Source organism: Eptatretus burgeri, chromosome 3 (genome assembly GCF_056783735.1).
Source record: "Eptatretus burgeri isolate ZD-2024b chromosome 3, Ebu_testis_v1, whole genome shotgun sequence".
Lineage (NCBI taxonomy): Eukaryota > Metazoa > Chordata > Myxini > Myxiniformes > Myxinidae > Eptatretus > Eptatretus burgeri.
In genome coordinates, this window is record NC_140963.1 from 7,186,400 (window position 1) to 7,212,470 (window position 26,071).

Genomic DNA, 26,071 nt, shown 5'->3' on the forward strand with positions numbered 1-26,071 from the left:
TGCTGAAAGTAAATCTCTTCGTCACCAAATATCTTTTCGACACGTGGACCGACGGATTCCTGCAGCAAGTTTAAGTAAACATCCCCAGTGACAGTTTGGTCAAAAAACAATGGCCCGAAGATGCCCAATGCTGATATCCCACAGCACACAGTAACCCCTGGTAAGTTTAAATGATGTTCCATAGTAACATGCGGATTTTCAGGAGCCCAGTATGTGCAATTGTGTCGGTTAATTGAGCCATTTAACTCAAAGCTGGCCTCATCGCTCCAAACAATTTTGGATGGAAATGCTGCATCTTCTTCGCATTTGCCCAGGTACCACTCACAAAATTCAGCTCTCCGATCAGGATCGTCTTCATTTAGAGCATTAATTAATTTTGGAATGTAACTTTTCCAATTAATTCGCTTCAAAATGCGATGGGCGCTTGATTTTGGGATTCTTGTCTCACGAGCCATTTGTTGTACAGATTTCCATGGGGAGCGGTGGAAGGTTTCCAGCAATTGATTTTCCTTTGCTGGGGTGGTTGATGACCGTGGTCTTCCTGAACGCTCCTTATGGACGTCATTGCACAGTTCCATCTGTTTCAAACTTATCTCGGATGCGAGCAATGGTGCGTCGCTTTGGTGGATCTTTGTGAAAATGTCTTCCAAATTGTCTTTGCACTTTCATGATGTTTTTGTGCTTCCAGCAGCACTTCATGATAAATTTTCTTTCTTCAAAACCTAGTCGTACTTCTGCCATTATTAGCGTCAATTTGATCTGAAAAGAAATGAAAAATTCAATGAGTTATGAGGAGCCAAAATGTGAGTACATTTTTTTTTGCGACACCCTGTATCTCTTCTTCTTTCGGCTGCTCCCGTTAGGGGTCGCCACAGCGGATCATCCGTATGATCCGCATAGTGATTTGGCACATGTTTTACACCGGATGCCCTACCTGACACATCCCTAGTCACCTCTTATGACACAGGGATATGGTACACCTATTCTAACCGGGGCATACACCGGGTCCAGTACACTGGTACTCACTTCACCGACCTCGGAAGGATGACAGGCTGAGTCAACCTCCTGGTGTATTAATTCAAGTGGCCAACGGGGCTTGAACTCAGGACCTTTTGGATCCCAAGCCAATACCCTCACCACGACGCCAACACCAAGCTTTGCGACACCCTGTCTGTGTATGCATATATATATATATATATATATATATATATATATATATATATATATATATATATATATATATATATATATATATATATATATATATATATATATATATATATATATATATGTACAACGTATGCCACACGTACGTACTTACATGACTGATCGCTTAGCGCTGCTTTTCACTTCATGAGCACAGGGTAATAAATGGAAGTTCAATTCAGTGAGCTAATAAGAAATCCTGTTCAAAGATGAAAATTGACAATTTTAGAAATTCCGGCCGATGTTAATTCATTGACCTGATATGCAAAACCTCTTATGAACTGCGGCTCTCGCTTTGCAAAATCTACCTTCAATTTCATGCAGTATTTTCTTCCATGTTTATATGAATACTTTGCTAAACATGGGGGAAAAAATGCAGTTGTGTACATGAGTTATTCCACTCGGATAACTTCATTCTCCCTTTACAAGGATATACCAGGATGTCCAAGAAACTTGGACACAGGAGAAGGCCATTTGTCCCATCAGACCTGTACCTCCTCAACGCCAAACTAATTATATTCGTTCAGATAACTCTATCTTACTTTATCTAATATTCCAATTAATGTCATTGGAGGGGGAGAGAAGGAAGAGTGGAGAGAACAGTGGGGCAGACACAAGGACATCACCAGCGTTCTTTGGGGGGTGGAGGAGGTGGTGAATGGGGGATGGGGGGGTTGCAAGGTGAGGAATGAACTAATATGGACAGCACTTTTGTTTTTAAAGGAGATGTTCTCACAGACATCAAAATCACTACACAGGTATACAATCACCCATCCATTCCGATACGTGCGGAATCGATCATCCTACTCTTCTTTTCTTATGTTCTCACAAACCAACATGCTCTACCTGATCCATGACTTCAAATACCTTTTTGATGTCTGAGCTTATAATCCTGTGAGAATGCATATTGGGAATGTTTTTTTTTAATGTAAAATGCCCACCTGCTGTGTGCTTTTAATAGGTGGGATGTGTGGGAGCCTGATCACCCATTGACCCTCATGGCTAAGGCGGCTAAAGATCTTCCACGTGAGGTCCGTTGCCCGGATGAACACCGAATGGGCTATCACGTATCACTACAGCAGCAGTAAGCTACATTTTTATCTTTGCCACCGAAGGTGAAGGAGGTTATGTTTTCACCCGTTTCTGTCTGATTGTCTGTCTGTGTGCAGGATCTCACAAAAAGTTGCGGATGGATCCGGATTAAATTTGGTGGCCAGGTTTGTTGTATGACAAGGACGAACTAATTAGATTTAATGAATATCTGGATCCGGATCCGCCGACTGGAATTTTTTGAGTGATTCTTCACCATTGAGAGATCGGGCCAAAAACGATAGAAAGCAAGATATCTCAAACAGTTGTGGGCGGATTCGGACGAAACTTGAAGGACAACTTGGGTGTGTGACAAGGAAGAATTGATTCAATTTTGGTGAAGATCCGGATCTGGATCGGAGAATCCGGATGCGAGAGTTATTTAATTTTCTATGTTGTTCTTCACCATTGAGAGATATATCCAAAAACGATTATGTAGCACGATATTTACCCTCGCTGAAGGATTCCGAGAAGGTATTGCATTGAGGTCCGTTTGTTTTTCTGTTTGTCCACACAGAATTTTCGTGTTTTTCTCCACAACTGCTTGTCATATTGAGACATTTTCACCATTGATGTGACTACTCATTTGGAATGTTTTTATGATATTTATGACGTCATTGGTCACGTGATTCGGCAGCCATATTGTTTTGAAAAAAAAAAAACCTTCAAAGTCTTCTCTGAAGTGGCTGAACAGATTGAGGCAAAACTTTATAAGTAGGACTGTCTGTCCATGAAGAACAAAAGTTTCAATCATGTGATGTCATTGGTCACATGGTTTGGCAGGAATATTGCATCTCCCCTAAAACCTATAAAGATCTTCTCCAGAAGAGCTGGTCACATCAAGGTTAAACTTCACACAAGTGTTCCCCAAGTCATGGATGTACAAGTGACACAGAGCAAGTACTCCTCATGGGGAATGTGTGGTATTTTTATGATGTCATATGTGCCTTAGTTGCGACATCACAATTGCATATGTGAAACGCTACATATGATCGGTATAAAAATTTTGAGGGTAATCTCGAGATAAAATGGTCCACAAAATTTTTTTGATGATGTCATTGGTCACGTGATTTGGCAGCCATATTGTTTTGATTTTTTTCACCTTCAAAAAATCTTCTCTGAAATTGCTGAAAAGATCAAGGAAAAACTTCACATATATGACCACCTATCCATGAGGAACAAAAGGGTCACACATATGATGTCATAGGTCACATGGTTTGGCAGCCATATTGGATTTACCCTGAAAGTTATAAAAACACATCACTCAAAAGAAGTCCTGGCGAGGGTTTGCAATCTCTGATTGTTCTTTTTCTTGTTCAAACATGCATTGGGCTCAATTTGTTCTTGTGGATCAGGCATTACGTGGCGAGGTTTGCGCTCTACTGAGTGTCCATCTGGTTACCTCTATCATCAAAGGTGGACAGAGGTTATGTTTTCACTCATCTATTTGTTTGTTTGTCCATGAACAGGATATCTAAAAAGTTGTGGACAGATTCGGTCCAAATTTGGTGGACAGTTTGGGTGTGTGATAAATAGATTCAATTTTCGGTGAAGATCCGAATCCGGATCCGGAAATGAGAATTTTAAATTTTTTTAGTGATTCCTCACCGTTGAGAGACGTGGTCAAAAACTATAAATAGCGTGATATTTCACAAAGTTAAAAATGAGTTATGATGAAACTTGGTAGATGAGTTGGTGAGGAGACAAGAACAAGCCAAATCGATTTTGGTGTGGGTTCAGATCCAGATCCATACTTCAGTGGAATACAAAACGTAAACTGTTCAGCCTGGTCGAGGTCTGTGCTCTATCGAGTGAAATTCTCATTTATGTCATGATTTCACGACAAACTTGAAAATAAACTCTGCATTCATGAACTATTTTCTTGACATTTTCTCAAGTTGTCATTACTTGCTCCCTGGGCCATTTACCTGTGGCTCTTTTTACCTGTGATATTGGGTTCTTGTTGAGGGTCCATTTTTGAAATATGCACCGATTGGTCGGACAACTGCTGGACCACATCCACATTGGTTGTGGCTCATTCCACCCATCCACATGCTTGACTCAACCCACCCAAGCACCTCGACAAAATTATGTGACCACCACCTTGGTTTTCTGGTGAGGCTAACATGTTATGCCTCTGTTGATTGAATATGAGTCTGTCTGCCTCATATGAGCCTCTGTTGATTACACACTCTCTGGATTTGTTTCATTAGATTTCCATTGGCTTTGTTTTGGTCAAGTGTTGATCACGATGTGGGACCACAAAAAATCTAATCATATTTCAAATTTTCTGGGGAAGCTCCCAAAATGTACGATCACTGCTCACCTACACTCATTTGTTCCTGTTTGTTTTTTTTTCCACCTGTGGAATCAATGTCTCCATCCTCTTCAATTTCATTCTTCCCTCCAGATCTTCAAGACAGCTGTTCAACACCATCTCAGATCTTACCCAATCCAAAACAATGATCTTTTCTCCCCTAGCTAGCTGCACTCAAATCCCCTCCTCATTCCAATTTTCTCGTTTTCCCTCCTTGTTTCCTTCTGTTTCCATCTTGTCTACTCCATGCATCCTCTGTGATAACTTCTCAACCCCATGCATGGGTGGTTTGCGTCCTGTTTTTGTCTGTAACGTCCTGATCCATCATTATGTCCTGGTGAATATGAGCTCTTATGCCATATGTCGTACGAGCTCTTCCATGAGCCTTGACTATGTGTACAAAAGAAAAAAAAATCGACATACTAACAAGTGTGTGTGTGTGTGTCACCCATAACACCAAAACCATGAAACTTATCTGCCTGAAACTTTGCATGCACACTAAGAAAACTCCAAGGAAGTGAATGACTGACAAATGGGTGTTTGGGTTCATTAAAACACCCCTTTTGAAGATAATTGGGGTTGAGTTTGGATCCTCGGATCCTCAGTTCAAATTCCACTCGGCTGTTGAATTAATACCAGATGAAGTTGACTCTGCCTGTCATCCTTCTAAGGTCAGCAAAATGAGTGCTGCTAGTATCCTGTGTCGTAGTGGCGACCTGTCCAGGATTGTTCCCAATAGCCAAGGAGACTGCTTAGGCAGCAACAATACTCTGCACAGAGTATGGTCCTAATGGATGGATGGATGGATGGATGGGAGTTTGTCTGCGGACGTGTCCGCGCAGTGTTTGCGTCTGGCCAGCTTGGCTCCGGATGTGTCTGCCAGACAGTGTTTGTCTCCAGATGCCTTTGGGTGGTGTTTATCTCCGGACGCGTCCTGGCGGTGTTTGTCTCCGGTCAGCTTGGCTCCTGACGCATCCAGGCGGTATTTATGTTTGGACGGGAGTTTGTCTTCAGACTTGTTTGGACAGGAGTTTGTCTCCAGGCAATGTTTATAGTATGACTGGTAGAAAATGAATTTCAGACATTATTTTGTTTACATCTTCACTGTTATTCTATGCAGAATCGTTTTAATGAGACGGTATGAATCGTAATTAATGCTCCACCACACGTCTGCTTTCTCTTCCTCTCACCTCACACTGTCTTCACTTCACCCACTGCTCCTCGCTCCCCCTCCTCTCTCCTTTCCCTCCACCTCTTCACCCTCCCCATGCTCTCTCTACCCCACCCATCTCTGCCTCTCCACCCCCTCTTTTTCTCCCTCCTCCCTTTAGTATTACCATCAGCAAAGCGACGGGTGGTATTTGCTCGTATATATTTACACCAGTGGGTTTCGCTTACACATTTTTAGCAAAGGTCGCTGTTCTGTATTTATTATTTTTATTTATTTGATCTGTTCTTCAAAGACTCTGTTCCTTTTCCATTTGGACAACCAAGCTGTGTATTTTATACATTGGTTACAGCAGCTCTGAGGGGGATTAATGACATTTTTTTCTTTTTTTTCCTTTACAGGATAAAGAAGTTGCGAGTTTCTCGCTACGTAAATGAGAAGAACAAGTCGTGGAAGAATTTTGCACAGATTGACAAGTTGTACCAACAACATCTAACAAAAATATCCGGCAAGTGTGCAAACTCGATCAGCACAACCAGTCAACCAGTGCACTGGTGTATTTGTGGCATGAACATTCTTTTGGACTCTAAATTGTTCAAACCCCTCGAATTTTGGTTTATAAGACTATAAGTAACTCAATCCAAAAGGAAGTTCATTGGAGAACAGACATTATGGGGCACTACATTGTGCCGATGATCCCCAATGAGGGTGAAACGTTCACAGTTGTGCTCCTGTTGCTCTCAGTGTGAAACTGAACCCACCATCATGGCTTTAAAAATATAAAAAAGCAAGGCTGCAAGGTGCCCAATATCACAGTTTGTGATGATATCATGGTGATACATGGTAGGAAGGAGAATTGACTTTAGAGTCTCCAACCACCTGCCATAATGTTTGTACCTATGCCATAATCCCCTCTACCAGGGGAAAGGTTGGGAGAGAGAAACAGAGGGGTGGAGAGAGTGGGAAGGAAGAGGAAAGGGGGCAGGTGGGGAAAGGGAAGTGGTTGGAGAGAGAGGGGTTGGGTTTGGAAAGAGTGGAGAGGGGTGGGAGAGAGAGAGATGAGGGAGGGAGAGGGATGAGGGATTCTGGCAGATGTAACGCCCAGTTTATCGTCCATCCAAGAGACGACACACACACTGATCAATCACCCTGCCTGTGAAACACCAGGATGACAGTTTATAGCTGGGTCTCGATTTGAATCCAGGCTACACACAGTGAGCATGCCTACCTCTCGGCTTTCCTGCCATGATGTGACGATTCCTTGCTTCATAAGGCCTAAGTCACATTTGTCACGGCGGCCGTGGGGTCTCCAAAATCTATGGCCACTAGCAATTATACGGCGGCCACAGTATATCCATGGTTACACAATGTAGCAGTCACATGTTTTTATTTTTCAGGGAGCCGCACGGCGTATTTAGAAATTCTGGAGACCGAAAACGTGGGGGTGCCGTACGGTCTTTGATTTGATGTCGCATGGTGACCTTAGAGCGTCCCTGCGGCGGCCATATAATTTTCAAGGCAGACACAAGGTGCCCGCAAGGCAACCGCAGGGGGTCCTAAGGCGAACGTGCGGCCAGACGGACGGAAACGAGTGGGTATATATTCCAGTTCTTTTTTACTGAAATAAAAATATTACAGTTCGGAATATACCAGTATATATAACTGAATATACAATAACTATCATATACGATAACTATAATATATATATATATATATATATATATATATATATATATAAATATATATATATATGTATATATATATATATATGTATATATATATATATATATATATATATATATATATATATATATATATATATATATATATATATATATATATATATATATATATATATATATCTGAATATACCAGTTCGGAGTATAGGCAAACATCTACACTCCGATCTCTTGCGGTAGCGCACGGTGGACACACGGTCGACACAGACTGCCACGGCGGCCGTACGTAGGAAGCACGGCGGGCTTAGAGGAACCGTGCGTCGACCCTGCGTTGCCCGCAGGTGCTCACATAGACCACAAGGCCACCATACGTTGAACACAGGGACGCCTTAGGAGTACCCTACGGCGACCGTGGAAATAGTACGGCTGCCGTAATTTTTTGGGGGTTGGCAAAATTCATTTTTCATTGATGAGAGCCTACGGTAGCTGCAAGGATAATGCAAGCCCACCGTACGCCCTACGTACGGTCAACATGGAACACAACTACGGCATGTCAAATTGCTACGGCCAACGTTGAAATGAAAAAAGTTATAACTCCGCGTTATAATTCCATGGCGACCCCTACGGCCTGTAAAAGATAGCCAAACGACGTAGGGCCGCCCTGAGGCCACCGCAGAAACTCTGCGGCCGCCGCATGTTTCTGTCAATTCAGAGGGCTTACGGCCGCCATATCCTCGCCGTAGAGCAAATGTGACTTAGGCTGAACTGAAAAGGTTTATTTTTATCTCACCCCCTCCCGGAGGGAGGGAGCGGGATATTGTAATTGTCCGGTTTGTTTGTCTGTTTGTTTGTCTGTCTCTCTGTTAGCAACTTTACGGCAAAACGGCTTTAGCAAACACTATCAAATTTAATCCACAGGTGGGCAATGAACCTTGGACGACCCCATTAACTTTTGGGTCCAATTGGATCAAAGGTCAAGGTCAAGGTCACGAAAAGATCAAAATCGTTTTTCGCTCATATATAATGCTATAATGCCTTTCCTATCTTGAAAAATGCATATTTGTGAAGATCGGTAGGGTCTGAAGTTTTGAGGGTCATGGCCATCAGTCAAAATTACAAATTTTCCATTAAAGCTAAAACATGGTTACGAAAATACAACGTTATGGGAAAACGGCCAGCTCAAACACTGTCAAATTGTATCCACAGGTGGGTAATGAACCTCAGATGACCTCAACTTTTGGGTCCAATTAGGTCAAAGGTCGAAGTCAGGTCACGAAAAGGTCAAAATCTTTTTCGCTCATAACTTCGTCAAAAATGGTTTAATTGACTTCCAACTAAGACTAAAATATTCCTTATTCTATTCCTTATAATCAACATTCAGGTTAAGGATATATCAAATTTAAATTTGATCCCCAAAATAACTTTATGCCTTAAATGGGTGGGATTTGTTGTGCCTGGCACCACTTGTTCTCATTGTGATCATATAACTTATTTTGCCTTCCTACCTCCGGTATAGAACAGTGGTGTCACGATTTTAACTTTGAACGCGTGCCGAGTGGCATCACCACGCAATGCATGAAACGTTTGAAGAAATTTTTGAAAGGGAAATATTTAAATTTTATTTGTATTTATCTATGCTTCATTGATGGGCCATATAATTGAAGAACAAAAAGGGGAATGTTCGTGAAAATAAAATTTCACATTTTCAGCGAGCCAGCCACCACCTGTTTCACCGCAGACCAACATGTGGCCAACAACGCACACGAGTGTCCCTCAGCTTTGTTCAAGTCAATTGACATGCAGTATTTAGTTACAGTGCGAATATTGGAGAGCACTCGTCAAGTGGCTGAAACACTCCAGCGAAAAGGTTAATAAGAAATGGCTCGCCTGGCACACGATTAGCAATCACTGAACCATCATATTAAACATACACCTCCCGGACTCCAGAGACGCCTGAAATATAAAATATGTCCAAATTGGACAAATGAACACTTTTTTATGGGTCGGACCTGCTTGTAAGTTCAATTCTGGAGCTTACATTTTGTAATTCTTCTTAATTTAAGATTCTCAAGGTCATCGCATATGCAACTAGAGGGGGAGCACTCGGTAGAGTGTAAAACCTCCGCCGCCAATACTGCCAGGTCAATCACGTGAACCTGATATCCTATTCATTCAATTTGACGTCAACAGTGCTCACAGAGTTATAGTTTGCAACTTTCCCTTTTACTTTTAACTTTTACATACTCAATTCATTCGTCATAACGAGATTCCTTGAGACAGAAATTGATTTTACGTGGGTATATCCACCTGAAGTTCCAAAATCAGCCGCAATTATAATTTTGGCATGTTTTTTTCTTGGAAATCACTTATAACATGCAGAAATGCAAAAAAAAAAATCGAAATTTTGCTGAAAAAAAATTTGCAAAATTTTTTTTTCTCTAACAATTTTTTTTGGGGGGGGGGCGGGGGGGTTGGAAATCATTTAAAACATGTAGAAATGCAAAAAAAAAAAATTCAAATATTTTTTCAAATTGGCCGCCATAGTGGCCATTTTGGACCAAGTCCAAAATCTAATGGCATGATCCTTGGACCAGACCTAACCCCCCACCAAGTTTCGTCGAAATCCGTTAAGGAGTTTTTCCATAATACTGTTCACAAACAAACAAACAAACAAACAAACAAACAGAAAGGGGTGAAAACAGTAACCTCCATCCATCTTCGATGGCGGAGGTTAAAAATAAATTAAAGCCATGATCGCTGCCATCTCCAGGTGTATATAAAGGCCCGGTCACACCTTGACGTTTTAGCCAACGTATGCCGATTTTTGAATTTTTTTTCTAAAACGCTGGCACACGTTGAATACTTAATGGGTATGTTTTGATAACATTGAGAGCACGCTGAAAAACACTGCCATACGTCGTTGTACGTTGGCTTTAAACGTTGTACTTTTCGGTTGTCCTCAAATTTTTTCATGCTTGAAATTTCACGACGTATGCCGGCGTATGACTCACACGTTCCGCTACGCTGGCCACAAGTTGTATGCACGGTCTGCGATCGTTGACAGACGTCAACACATGCTACTTGTAAGTTAATCATAAGTTGAGACACGCCGAGGTAATGTTTAGTGTACCCGAAACTTATTTCTAACCTATGATTAACGTGTTGTTGGCACGTTACGCGATCGTTGCCACACATCGACAGACGTTACTTTTAAGTTACTCATAGGCTGAAAGACGTCGGTATAATGGATCGTCCTTGCGTCAGCGTCCACGGCCACGGTCAGGACACTTATTTGCAGCATTCTTCAAACTTTTCTTCGGCATGACGAGGATGTTCACACTTCGATGTCTAGCTTGGCTATGATTCCAATTGTCCATCGGCAGCGTCTATTTAAAATAGTCGAGTTTGAGCGTTTTAACACGTTCAGAAGAAACGCTTCAAATTTCCAAACCCCAGCGTCAAAAAACAAAGGCGAGTGACAGCAATTTAAATCGTTCGTTGTAAACAATGAAAATGGCTGAGTGGTACCGTTTAAAAGTCGTTGAGTGTAAAAAAAATCCAATTGTTGAGCGCAAGCGTCTACTTTCAATAGTGGAGATGCAGCCATTTAAATCGTTGAGTGGCAGCCTATGAACCTACCCGTGGACACGCGGACGCAAGGAGGATCCATCATAACCCACACCCTCCCCCTCACACTCACACTCACCTACTACTGCCAACATGAACAAACTACTACTAATACTAATACTAATACTAATACTGATACTGATACTGATACTGCTGACATGGACATCGACTCAAAAAGGAACTCGAAAACACTGTTGGGTTCCCCTTTTATGAGCAGCATTTTTATATACCAATTCCCAAAACCGCTGGGAACACGTCTTTATATGGCAGTTGTAACCTAGAAACACGTTAATTTTTTTTTTTTTTGTCGACCGGAAGACGTCATTGGAATACGTCTACATATGTCGATGTGTGTTGGGACTACGTAAAGAATTGGTTCAAAGCACGTCAAACATAAGTTAGAAATAAGTTTCGCGGAAAAAAGACATTACCGCGACGTGTTTCGACTTATGAGTAGCTTATAAGTAGCCTTTGTGGACGTGTGTAAGCGTCCGCATATCATGTGTAAAACTTATCCCCATCGCATGCGGAACGTGTGTCATACGCCGAGTACGTCGTAAAATTTTGAACATGTTTAAAATTTCTTGACGTACTCTACTGACTACGACGTATGATAGCGTACTTTAGCGTTCTACTCACGTATACCAAACTTACTCATACCGTATTTGACGTGCCCCCAACGTTTTAGACACATTTTTCTTAGGTCGGCATACGCTGGCAAGATCGCCAAGGTGTGACCGCGATGTTGTCACTTCCATTTCTACGGCAGTTATGATTCGAATCGTTGTGCGTCAGCCTTTTAATAGGCTACGTCACGACATCGTCGGCGATGCGTGCAACGCGCTATGTCTAAGTTAGACTATCGTTGGGCATAGGTTGTGTAGGCCAACAACAGGTTCAGCATTCGTTGGTATAAGTTATCTATAACACAACGAAACGTTCTGTGTCCATTACTAATATGTTATGCATACGACCAACACGTTATGAATACGTCCGAATCTTAAAAAAAAAAACATCAAAAGTTCAACGTCAGCCAGCGTTTTACATACATTTTAATACGTTGCCATCGCTGCCTAAAACGTCAAGGTGTGACCGGGCCTTAAGCATTGCAATGTACCCAGCGACAATATGGTAGTGGAGTAGCGGCTGATACTCGAATCATATCCAGGTTCTTCTTGATGACTCCAACTTTGCTCGTTACTTCTTCGGGTTCCTCATTGGTCTTCCATTTCATTACAATTCTGTCACTTCAACGAGGAACCTTATTCGACTTTTATGCCCTGATAAAGGCCCTGTCACACCTTGACGATATAGCCAGCGTATGCCTGACGTATGCAAAATTTGGCTAAAACGCTGGCACACGTCGAATACTTTATGGGTAAGTTTGTATACGTTAAGAGCACGCTGGCATACGTCGTAGTACGCTGGCATTTTTTCATAGTACGCTGACGTACGCCGAGGTGTTAGACAAATTTTCCATGCTTGAAATTTTCCGACGTATGCCAGCGTATGACTCACACGTTCCTCATAACGCTGGCTACAAGTTGTAGGCACGTTACGCGATCTTTGACACACGTTACTTGTAAGTTACTCATAAGTCGAAACACTTCGAGGTAATGTTTAGCGTACCCGAAACTTATTTCTTACCTATGAGTAACGTGTTGTCGGCACGTTACGCGATCGTTGACACACGTCCACACACGTTATTTGTGAGTTACTCATAAGTTGAAACACGGCAAGGTAATGGTTAGCGTCAGTGTTCCAGACTCCTTGGTTTTTTTTTTGGTTTTATTCGGAATGATGGTGTTGTTGACACTTCGATTTCTAGTGCGGTTATATTATAATATAATTAATAGGCTGCCACTCAATGATTTAAATCGTAACCGCACTAGAAATCGAAGTGTCAACATCACCGTCATACCGAAGAAGAAGGAAAAAAAAAAAAAAAAAAACAGGGAATCTGGAACACTGACGCTAACTACTACCTCGACGTGTTTCGACTTATGAGTAACGTGTGTCGACATGTGTCAACGATCGCCTAGCGTGCCTACAACTTATGCCAGCGTATGCGGAACGTGTGTCGTATGTCGAGAAATTTTCAACATGCTGAAAATTTCTCGACGTACTCGGCGTATGACGACGTATGCCAGAAAACCACGACATATGCCAGCGTGCTCTTAACGTATACAAAACTTACCCATAACGTATTCGACGTGTGCCAGCTTGGTTTGGCAAATTTTTCATACGTCGGCATACGCTGGCTAAAACGTCAAGGTGTGACAGCGGCTTCACACTTCGATGTCTAGTGCGGTTATTATTTGAATCGTCGAGCCGCAGCCTATGAATAGCCTAGGCCACGTGATCGTCGGCGATACGCTGCCGCACGCTCTGCATAAGTTAGACTATCGTTGAGCATAGGTTGTGAACGCCGACAACACGCTCAGCATTCGTTGGTATAAGTTATCTATATGTTATTAAAACGTTCTGTGTACGTTACTAATACGTTATGCATACGTCCAACACGTTATTATACACCCAAAACTTTTAAAAAAACATCAATAGTTCAGCGTTCGCCAGCGTTTTACATACATTTTGAGACCTTGCCATACGCTGGCTAAAACGTCAAGGTGTGACAGCCCCTTAAAGCATCAAGTACAGAGACATGACAGAAGTAAATAGACATCATGATTTTTGAAGAATTTATTTATTGAACATTTGAAGTACATTTGGTCCATTTTAATACATACACAAGTATTTGGTAGACTTGCTTTTTGCAGATTTCAATACTTTTACTTTTTCAGGCATAGAACTAGTAAGTTCTGAAATTTTCTCTTGTGCGATTTCTGCCCAGGCTTCCTGCAAATGGTTTAGCAATTCTGCCCATGATGTTGGTTTCTGGAACTTTTTCCGCACAGCTCGATCCAATATGGCCCAGTGGTGTTCAATGGGATTCATGTCAGGACACTGACTTGGACACGGAAGTCGTTTGATCCCATTTCTGTCCTGCCATTCTTTGGTATTTTTTGCAGTGTGGCATGGAACTCCATCTTCCATGAGCAGAGTGTTGTTTTTGACCATCTGATTAGTGGAGAAGATGGTGAGAAGTCCATCCTCAAGGATAGAAATATATATCATAGAGTGGATGTTACCAACACACTCCACAAGCTCTGACTGACCAGTGCTCCAGATTGCTCCCCACACCATCACTGAAAAACCACAGTGTTTGACAGTTGGCTGCCATCAGTTCAAAGAGAACTTTGGACTGGGAAGTCTCCTCACCCATACACGTCCACTTTCAAAAATTGAGCAAATTGGGATTCATCTGAAAAAAATTACAGTTTGCCAAAACTCCAGGGTCCCAATTGTGTCTGCGGACGTCCTCCGGCAGTTGGGTTGCTTTTTATTAGGAGGTTGGTGGCAGGATTTGCACTCCGGCCAACGAAAAACCCTTCATCTGCAAAACAGAAACGCAAAAAATTCTGAAAGCTCACTCCGTGGGAGTACCTCTGATGCAGCTTCCATCCCCAGGGCAGCTCACCAGATGACGGGATTGGGGCAAAGCCTTCGGGACCCTCAATCTTTGATGATAGGAGGGAAACCACGGGGTAACATTCCTGGGTCAGATTGCGGGAGAGTGTGTCGGAGTGGTGCTGAGGTGTCGTCCACCAGACTGCGGTCTCTTGGGTTAACCAGAGGCGGTCCCTTCGGGTGGGTGCCTGGAATGTCCTATCCCTAAGAGAGGATGATCGCCTGTCTCTGTTATCATCTGAGCTCAAGCGTTTGGACATCGGGATTGCAGCACTCTCTGAGGTTCGGAGACCGGATTGCGGCGAGATAATGCTGGGTGGTTACACCTACTATTGGTCTGGTCGCTCTGATGGTTACCATACTCAAGGAGTTGCTGTAGCTGTGTCCAATAAGCTGACCCCAATGATAATGGAGGTAACACCGGTCAACGAGCATATTATGAGACCAAGGATTCGTCACTCCTGATGTGTTATTTCCCTCGTCTCTGTCTATGCTCCGACTGAGGCGAGTGATCTCACCGTGAAGGATGCATTCTACGCCACACTCAAGTCTGTGGTTGATCAGTGCCCCAGACGAGATACACTTCCAGTCTTGGGGGATTTCAATGCATCGACTGGAACTGATATGGATTGTTATGAGACATGTGTTGGTCCCCATGGGTCTGGAAAGATGAACCAGAACAGCACAAAGTTCCTTGACTTTGCAAGAAGTCACGGACTTAGGGTGGCTGGTTTCAGTGCCCACAAGCTCATTGCTGGACTTGGTATTCCAACGCTGGTGGTGTGGCAAAGGAGATTGACCCTGTCCTCGTTGATGGTCGCTGGAGGATGGTCCAGAACTGCATGGTCTACCGGAGTGCTCAGTTCCTCGATACTGACCACCGGCTTGTTGTAGCAACTCAGAAGCTGCACATTAAATCCAGGAGAATGGTACCATCCCAGCCGAGGCTGGATGTTGGCAAGCTCAAGGGTGAGAGGGTAGCTGAGTAGCTTACGAATGGACTTAGTGGACATTTGGGGGGCCTGGGTGCTTTGGGGGGTCCTGAAGAGTTGTGGAGTGCCTTCAAGACCACCGTCCTTGATGCTGCCGGTGGATGTCTTGGAACTCACCGCAGGGCAAAGAAGAATTTTGTCTCTCAAGGGACACTGGATACCATTGACCAGAGTCACAGGGCCAGGCTTCATGGCAGAGCTTAGTTGTTCGGGGAGTTGAGGTGTAACATTGTATGTGGTGGACAAAGAGGCCTATGTGCAAGGAATCTGTGATGGGTTGGAGCATCGCCTGTGGTCAAGTGATTCTCATCCTCCTTACAGGGGATTTTGCGCATTATGTTCCTCCAAGCCCATCCCACGGTGTACTGCAGTTAGAGCAGAGGGTGGAGGGCTCTTCACAGAGGATTCTAAAGTGAAGCCCTGCTTGGCCAGTTACTTTGAGCGGCTGTATCAGGCTGATCCACCAGCTGATGGTTTGGATGTCAGTGATGTTCCTATCCCGATGCTGACCCGCCAATCAACTGTGATCCACCTTCTTTTGTGGAAACACAGGCTGTGGTGAACCTGTTGAAATGGGGTGAAGCTCCTGGGAACTGTTTCATCCATGGTGAATGTCTCAAGGCTGGTGGAAATGCTGTTCTCATGTCAATGCATGCAGTTCTGTGCTCTGCCTCGAACACAGGCATCATCCCAACTGACTGGAAGAGGAGCCTTGTTGTTCCTCTCTGGAAAGGGAAGGTTGATCACCAGATCTGCAACAACGACTGAGGGGTGACTTCGCTCTCTGTGCCCGGCAAGGTCTTTGCTCGAATAATTCTTGATCGGGTTCCCCATCATCTGCTTGAGCACCAGCACCCAGAGCAGTCAGGCTTTACAACAGAGGTCAACGATTGACCGTATCCTTCCCCTTTGTATCCACACCTAACGCAGATGAGAGTTTTGGCAGGGGCTGCTTGCAGCCCATGTTGATCTCTGTAAAGCGTTCAATTCAGTGAATCGGGGTGCTCTCTGGAGGATTCTTGGCCTTCGTGGGGTGCCACCAAAAATGATGAAGCTGATGTCTGAACTACACTCTGGTACTGAGAGTGCTTTGAGATGTGGTGCTACCATCTCTGACTTATTTGCAGTTGCTACTGGGGTTCTTCAAGGGTGTGTACTGGCCCCCACACTTTTCAGTGCTTGTTTGTACTGGATTCTGGAGAGGATGTTGGAGAGATCAAGCTGCAGTGCGTCGTTTGGGAATGTCAAGATCTCTGACCTTGATTTCGCAGATTATGCAGTCATCGTTGCGGAGACTCTGGAGATCCTGTTGGGGGCCCACGAGGTGCTGAATGAGGAGTCAGAGCCTCTGGGATTACAGGTTTCCTGGGTCAAAACTAAGATCCAGGCTTTCGAGGACATCTTGGATGCTGGTATCTTGTCTGTATCTGTTTGTGGTGAGGATGTTGAGGTCACGGAGAGATTCACCTGCCTTGGCAGTGATATTCATATATTCGAGCTGTGAGCCAGAGGTCAGTAGACGTCTGGGTCGGGCTTGTGGAGTGATGGATTCACTGGATCATGGGGTGTGACGCTGTCGGTAATTGTGTGGGAAGACGAAAGTCCAAGTCTTTAAAGGTCCTTGGTGCTTCCAGTCTTGATCTGCAGATGTGAGACTTGGACACTGACAAGGGATCTGAGATGGAGACAATTCCTTTGGTATCAGGTCTCTTTGGAGAATCTTTGGCGATCGCTGGTCAGACTTTGTGTCCAATGAGCGATTGCTGAGAGAGACTCAAATGAGATTTGTTACCTGCATAGTCCGTGAGGGTCAGCTGCGGCTGTGTGGACATGTGGCTCGTTTTCCTGATGCTAATCCTGCTCACCAGATTCTCTCAATGAGGGAGCCTCGTAAGTGGAGCTGGCCAATGGGCCAACCACGTGCCATGTGGTTGCTGCAAGTTGATCAGCATCTCACAGAGATGGGGATGGGCCAGGCATCTGCCTGGGAGATGGCGAGACAGAGGCTCCTGGAGTGCTAGCGGAAAGTGGACGCAGTGACGACACATTCTCCCTTCCTGACCTGACCTGAAAAGTTGTCCGACATATCACCACATGACAGCCTTCTGGGTAAACCAACCTGCTCGATGGGATTATACCGTCACATCTTCATGTTCAGATTCCATATAATGCTCTAAGAATTTCTATTTATGCTTGAACCATTGAAAAATGTTGATCTTTTATTTTATTTCAACTAAATCTCCATGGACACCTTTGGACTTTAAAGCATTAAAACATCCTTTGAAATGATTTCATTAAAAAGGATGTAACTACATTTTTGTTGATCGATTTTGACATAATTTATAATGTTCCAGGCACAGTGATGAAGCGGTGGAAAGAAGATTCTTTCCTGGGATACCAGTACCGAAACGGTCCAAATCCATTTGTCCTGCAATGCTGCAAGGCTCCTCTTGACAAAATGCCAGTCAACGATACCATGGTGGCACCGAGCCTGAAACGTTCGCTCACACTGGAGCAGGAGATGCAGGTGAGGTGTCAATAATCATCATCACAGTGCAGGTGAACAATGTGTTGAAAGGACTGCAAAAAGACCCAACAGCAGCAAGAAAATATGAGGAAAACAGGAACCCATTAACACCTCACTGTGCAGAAGTGGCTTCGGTCAACGTTATTTTATATTATAGCATACGAGCAAATACCACCCATCGCTTCGCTGATGGTCATAGGAAAGGGGGGAGGAAGAAAAAGCGGGGGGAAGAGAGAGATAGGGGAGACAGACAGAAAAAGAGATAGAGATAGATATATAGATATGGGAGAGTTAAGAGGAGGAGGGGAAAGGAGAGAGGACGGAGAGGGAGCAAGAATGGGTGGGGGAGCAAGGAGGTGCAGAAGAAGGGAAGACAGTGTGAGGTGAGAGGAAGGGAAGGCAGAGTTGTGGTGTGGTATTAATTACGATTCGTACTGTTTCATCAAAATGATTCTGCATGGAATAACAGTGTAGATTGAAACAAAATAATGTTTGAAATCAATTTTCTACTGATCATACTATAAACACAGCCCGGAGACAAAACCGGCCGGACACATCTAGTCAAGCCGTCCAGACACAAACAATGCTCGGACACATCCGGAGACAAACTCCCGTCTGGATGTAAATATAGCTCGAACGCATCCAGAGAGGAACACTGCCCGGACGGGTCCAGGGACAAACACCGCCCGGACGCTTCCTGAGACAAATCGCACCCAAGCGTGTCTTGGCACAAACACCGCCTGGACTGGTCCAGGGACAAACACTGCCCGGACGGGTCCAGGGACAAACACCACCTGGATGGGTCCGGAAACAAATACTCCCCAGCCGCGTCCTGGGACAAGCAACACTTGGCCACGGCCTGGGACAAATATCACTCAGACGTGTCCAGGGACAAACACCGGCTGGATCCATCCAGGGACAAATACCGCCCGGACGCGTCCAGGGACAAACACCGCCCGGACTCGGCGTGGGACAAATATTGCCCAGACATGTCCAGGGACAAACACCACCTGGATGGGTCGGGAAACAAATACTGCCCAGCCGCATCCTGGGACAAGCACCACTTGGCCGCGGTCTGGGAAAAACACTGCAAGGATGCGTCGTGGGCCAAATATCGCCCGGACGTGTCCAGAGACAAACACCGCCTGGATCCATCCAGGGACAAACACTGCCCGGACGCATCCAGGGACAAACACCACCCAGACGCTTCGTGGGACAAATATCGCCTGGACGTGTCCAGGGATGAACATTGCCCAGACACATCCAGGGACAAACATCGCCCAGACGCGTCCAGGGACAAAGACAGCCCAGATGCATCCAGGGACAAACACCGCCTGGACGCGTCCAGGGACAAACACTGCCTGGTCGTGTCCAAGGGACAAACACCACCTGGAAGTGTCCATGGACAAACACTGCCCAGACGCGTCTAGGGACAAACACTGCCCGGACTTGTCCAGAGACAATCTCCCGTCCAGACATAAATATCACCCGAACGCATCTGGAGCCAAGCTGTTCAGAGACAAACTTGCATCTGGATATGAACACTGCCTGGACGCGTCCAGCGATATACTCCCGCCTGGACATAAATACCGCCCAGACACGTTCAGAGACGAACACCGCCCGGACGCGTCCGGAGACAAACACTGCCCGAATGCGTCCGGAGACGAACACTGCCCGGATGCATCCCGAGACGAACTCCCCGTCCAGACACAAATACCTCCCTGACACGTTCAGAGACGAACACCACCCAGATGCATCCGGAGCCAAGCTGACTGGAGACAAACTCCCGCCCGGACATAAACACCACCTGAATATGTCCAGAGACAGACAGACAGACAAACAGAGAGGGAGGGGGTGGAGAGGGGAGGGGGTGAGTGAGAGAGTTGTGGGAGGAAGGTGCTGCACCGGAGAAAAAAAATATATATATATATATATATATATATATATATATATATATATATATATATATATATATATATATATATATATATATATATATATATATATATATATATATATATATATATATATATACACACACACAAGCCGGGAGGTGACATGGGTGGTCGCTATATAATTGCATACTAGTCATACAGTTTTTGATGGATCGGGCTGAAAATTTTTGACAAAGAGGTTGATTATGGTCCACATAAAATCGATGAAGCTGATTTTTGATTTTCGAAAAAGAAAATCTAAAATTTTTCGGATTTTTTTCAAAAAATTTCAAAGTCCCGTTGCTAGGCAACGGTGGCGTCCACAACAACGGTGCTCAAAGCATGCAAGTAGATCCTGGTATGAACCTACCAGTTAAGTTTCTTCAAAACTGGTTGACTCCTCTGGCCTCCAGAGCTGTCCATTACATCCATACAGGCAGACGGAAAACCTGAGCATAACGGAAGTCTAGCGACCACCCAATATATAGAGATATATGGAGAGATATAGAGGTTTGGAGAGATATACAGAGGTAGGGGAGTCAGTTGAGAGAATATGTTGTGCTTTATGAAAAATACACACACACACACACACACACACACACACACACACACACACACACACACACACACACACACACACACACACACACACACACACACACACACACACACACACACACACACATTTGTGCTAATATCGTCAATTTTTTGGGAATTGGCAGGTTGGAGTCAATATGATTACCGATTGTAGTACACACTGCATTCAACCCAAAACCTTGAATAGCTTACACCGAAATATCGCTTTTCGCGATATGTTCACAAACATTAATTTTTATTAACAGCTGCGTGTGACGGGTGGAAAAAAATTGGGTTCGTAATTTAGAAAATCCCGTTAATGCAGCAAACGGCACAGAAATCAGGTGTGACTTCATAACGACTTGCTCAGGATGATGGAGCAGGAACCATTCGTTCAGCATGAATGACGGAGCACGAACCATTCGCTCAGGATGAATGACTGAGCACGAACCATTCGCTCAGGATGAATGACGGAGCACGAACCATTCGCTCAGGATGAATGACGGAGCATGAACCATTCGCTCAGGAAGAATGACTGAGCACGAACCATTCGCTAAGGATGAATGACGGAGCACGAACCATTCGCTCAGGATGAATGACTGAGCACGAACCATTCGCTAAGGATGAATGACGGAGCACGAACCATTCGCTCAGGATGAATGACTGAGCACGAACCATTCGTTAAGGATGAATGACGGAGCATGAACCATTCGCTCAGGATGAATGACGGAGCACAAAACCACTCGCTCAGGATGACGGAACACGAACCACTCGCTCAGGATGACGGAGCACGAACCACTCGCTGAGGGTGACGGAGCACATATTTAATTCAGGACATGAGTCAAATTGTAAATATCAAAAATAACTAAATTACAGGAAAAGTTTAACAAACCATGCCACACCACCTGAGATCTTTGCCCAATTGAAATTACATGTTGCATGTGCTGCAACACAGAGAGAAGAGAATGACAAACCCTCCACCAACACTGACACCCGCAGCATTGATCTTTTGCCTCCATGTCCTTCCCCCATCATCATCTTCCTCCTTGACCCTTCACATCTTCCAATCAACAGCACCCACCTCCAACCCCCATCATCATCCTCCTCCTCGACCCTTCACATCTTCCAATCAATAGTAACCATCACCCACCTCCAACCCCCATCATCATCCTCCTCATCCTCCGTACACATTTTCCGATCAACAGTGACCCTCTCCGGGATTTTAACGGACAGCACAACAAAATTCACTCGTTCGTACAAGTTATTGAAAAATCACGTTATTTTTCAAAATTTCGTTTTTCTTTCTTCATCATCTCTTGAATGGAGAGCCTGATTTTCCACAATCCAACTGTTTCGTTGGTCTATTAATGTTTATTTATTTATTTATTTTTGTGTACATATCGAGGTTTGTGGAAGAGCTAGAATTAGTACACTGAACGGAACTGGACACAACAGGACAAAATAAATAGTTGAGAGATGTGGGAAAACACCAACAGCAGAGTGGAAGGCAAAGATAGAGGGAGACTCGGACAAACAATGGGTGTGGAGAGGAACGAGGGGCAGGAGAGGATGCATGGGATGGACAAGAGGGACGTAGAATGAAACACTTAGGAGGCAAAACTGGAAATTTGGATCTTTAAAGGAAAGTACATTCTCTCGTGTTTGCTAAGAAGCAGAAAATGAGAGGGTGGGGATAACGGGAGAATGATTTATCTAAAATTACAACTGAACATCTAATTTCCAGGAAGGAAACATCTACATTCTGGACTTCAAGTATCTTCACGGGATTGAGGTGGATTGCAAGATCCCATCAGAGAATATGAACACTGCAGCCCCGATCTGTATGCTCTACTCTACACCTGAAGGAGAACTTCTCCCCATTGCCATCCAGGTACTTAATCAAAGTGCAAAAGGCCACCACCTGAAGCTTTGCTTTGTCAATATTGGCAGAAAACAATTGTTTCTTCATGGCTTGGGAGATAATAATGGTAATGTTTTATCAACAGATAGGGTTCGCAGGATGGCCTAGAGGTACGCACACTCACCTGGGTTTGATTCCTGACCTAGCTATAAGCTGTCAGCCCGGTGTTTGGCAGGCAGGGGTGATTCATTAATGTGTGTGCCATCCCTCGGAAGTATGTTGAGCGGGCGTCCTGTCTGTTAGTGTTAGTTTGTGGCCATTAAAGATCCCATAATGTCCTTGGCAGATAGTATGTGAGCTATCGTCGAACATCAGGTCTGCTTCACCGGTTTCTAAAGCCTCTGGCCATGCTTCCTCCGGCTGACCCCACAAGAAAGGTGGGGTAATGGTGGCTGTTTAAGAAGAAGTTCGAGAAATAGATAATGATTAAATCACCGGTTTACTTGAACCATTCAATAATTTGCATCTCTCTCCCTTGCACATTACTTGATATGTCGTCTTTTATCCTATTGTAACAGCTGCGGCCCATTCCGGTTACTCGGTTCGAGGACCGTGGGTCGTGTTTAAACGACCGCAACCGCCAGTCAAGTCCACAGCTCCAAGAAAATTCCCAGACCTGTTTGTGACATGACAGTACTCGTTGGGACCATGCAATCAACTGAGTGATGCGCCGATTGATGCTCATGACCTTCCAAATCTGGCCGAGCAACTGTAGGTCATGAGGGCATACTGAGCCGGATTGAGCCTGTTACGGTTGTGGAAATTCACAGAACACAATTACAGGTCCTTCAATCAGTTATGTCGATAAGTACGTGTTCAGGTTAGATTTTTCGTGTTCAGTTCAGGTTAGCGGGTATTATTCGTGTGCAGGGCTGTGATCTTTGAAGTCGTATTATTCTTTGCTGTCTTTATTTTGGAACAACCACCTTAACCACTAACGGCATCCCCTCACCACTATCTCTAAAATGCCAACCACACCAGCATCGCGACAACCACAAAACTCCAGCCACGCTACTGTCAGGACAACCACAACCACATTTCCACCTCAGCACACGGTTGCTAGAAGCCTTGCATTCGTCTGAGGGAAGCAGACAACAGCCCCCGCCCCCCAACAAATAACATCTCCGCCAGCCAACGCGCTGGATTCCGAACCCCCCAAAAGTGGATAAAAAAAACCATCAGAAAAGTGGATGAGAACAAAAGTAGAAGGAAAAACGCCCTTCTGGGAAAATTCCTTCGCACGCCGGGAAAAGAGAGGGGGCGGGGCTCCGTGATAAAAATGAGGCGCTGAAGAGAATAGAGGTCGTTGTCGAGTCGTTGTCGGTCGGGAGAATTGAGGTCGGAGGCGTCGTGAGGAAGGTGGTCGTGAGGAAGTTCGTCGTGGGGAAGGAGAAAGAACATTGGTGGAGGAGGGATCGTTGTGGAGGGGTTGTTGAGAGGGAGGAGAGAGAGACAGAGACAGAGAGTCGCTGTTGAGTTGGGAGGAGACGCCAGCGGTGGAGTCTGGAGTCTGGGGTCTGGAGGACGGAGTCCCGAGGGCTCACCACACGGTCGTTTTCTTTCTTTTCTTTTCTGGGTTTTGGTATGAGAGATGTGGTGCCGTGTCCTTAAGTAAAATTGTATAAGTGCCTGTATATACTTGCATTCCGTATAGATATCGGCGGTAGGCTTTTTACTCGTGTCCTATCTCCTTCCCCCCTCCCCCCCCCATTGATTGCTTACGTGCCTGTATAAATAAATGTGCTTGTTTAAATGTTCACCTGTTCGTTGCGTCCCTTCCTTGCTTGAGCTGCCATTATTGCGTAAGAAATATTAGCTGACTTTTAAATAGCTGAAAAAGCAATCGGATCCGGCGGGGCTGGGCGAGATACCACCGCTCGGCAAATCGCAAACGGAACGAGCAGCTTAAGAACTGCTCGTTCCGTGCCGGCTCCGTCGAGGTGTAAATTCCTGGCTTTTCTTTCTGCGCACATACTTCGGTCAATCGACATTCGGCGATCAGACCCTGTTGTGCGTGGACAGAAGAGTTGGCTAATTTACGGTGTGATTAGAAACACACCCGTAGCTGGATTCCGGCATTGTTCTGGAAAGCTGCGATTGGATTGCCACGGTCAGTGGGCGCACGGCCGCGATTCAGCTAAAAGCGGCCACCCGCACGCCAGGGCGGCGGAAATCTTCAACAAGCCTAACAACACTGAAATCACCAAATGAGATGAAATTAGACCACACCGAGCAGAATCCAACTCCGAGACCAGGTATTTTAATTTAACAAATAAATGGCATCAGAGAACCATTACATGAAGCAACAACAATCAGAAAACAACAAACAAAGAAAAATGAATCAGTAAATTGATAACAGTTTTAACTCTTACCACCCTCAAACAAACCAAACGTCACAGATCTCTTCACGGTTTTGTCTTCCATGTACTGTATTGTTGGCGAGCGCCTGTTCATGCGCTCGCCAACAATACAATGCAGAGAATACAAATAACAATGTCGAGAGGTCGATCTCAAATACGGTGGCGAGCTGTGCAGGAGTCATGGAGCAGAGTTTGACACAGTTGTCGCTCCCACACGTCAACGTCTCGCTCTCTTTGAGATGTGCCGCCAACCTGATGTGCGATAATTTTTTAACAGCAAATATATCACAGCACATCCTCGGTTCATATTAGTACATTAGTTCCCCCTTTACAACCCGAGACCCATTAAGACCGTGAAGACCCTGCATAACCCCAAAAACCAAAAAGACCTTGAGGACCCAAATGACCTTTAAGTCCTTGAATACCATTTTGACCCCTAAGATGCTATAGACCCCGTTACACCCTATAAAACCCTGAAGACCTGAGACTCCTTTCTACACTTTATACCTTCACACTTTTCTGACCTTTTAATACCCTGTGGACCCCTTTGAACAATTCCAACCCTTTAGACCTTAAATTACATTCTTGGGAGTCTAGACCCTTTCAACCTTTTAAGATCCTTTCAACCATTTCGACCTTTTTGATCCATTTGACCTTTTCAGACCGTGCGCGCGCGCACACACACACACACACACACACACACACACACACACACACACACACACACACACACACACACACACACACACACACACACACACACACACACACACACACACACACACACACACACACACACACGCACACACACACACACACACACACACACACACACTTAAAGGCCATTTTCCCCGCAAAAGCGGGGGTTAGCCTTGCGGGCCCCATGACAATCTTCTCCACTTTACCCTATTTTCTGCATCTCCCCTTCTTAATCCCCTTGCTCACATTTCCTCTTCCACCACCTTTATCCAAGTTTTTCTCGGTCTTCCCCGTCCTCTACTTCCGACTACACTCATTTCCAACACTCCTCTCACCCAGTCACTTTCATCCTTCCTCAACACATGACCCAACCATCTCAACCTGTTTCTCTTCACAACATCCATCACAGACTCTGTTCCCATCATCTTCCGCAAGTCATCATTTGTCT

The 26,071-nt window shown here is 44.7% G+C and overlaps 1 protein-coding gene across 2 annotated transcripts in view; it reads left to right on the forward strand.

The window, feature by feature from the left end:
- Positions 1–26,071, forward strand: part of LOC147029351 (polyunsaturated fatty acid 5-lipoxygenase-like) — a 117,746-nt gene that overhangs the window by 28,414 nt on the left and 63,261 nt on the right. For both annotated transcript variants that reach the window (XM_085872351.1, XM_085872350.1), the window contains exons 5-8: positions 2,168–2,290; positions 6,182–6,294; positions 17,967–18,133; positions 22,388–22,534. In XM_085872351.1, the coding sequence (XP_085728477.1) occupies positions 2,168–2,290; positions 6,182–6,294; positions 17,967–18,133; positions 22,388–22,534 (550 nt within the window). The remainder of the gene's footprint in view (positions 1–2,167; positions 2,291–6,181; positions 6,295–17,966; positions 18,134–22,387; positions 22,535–26,071) is intronic.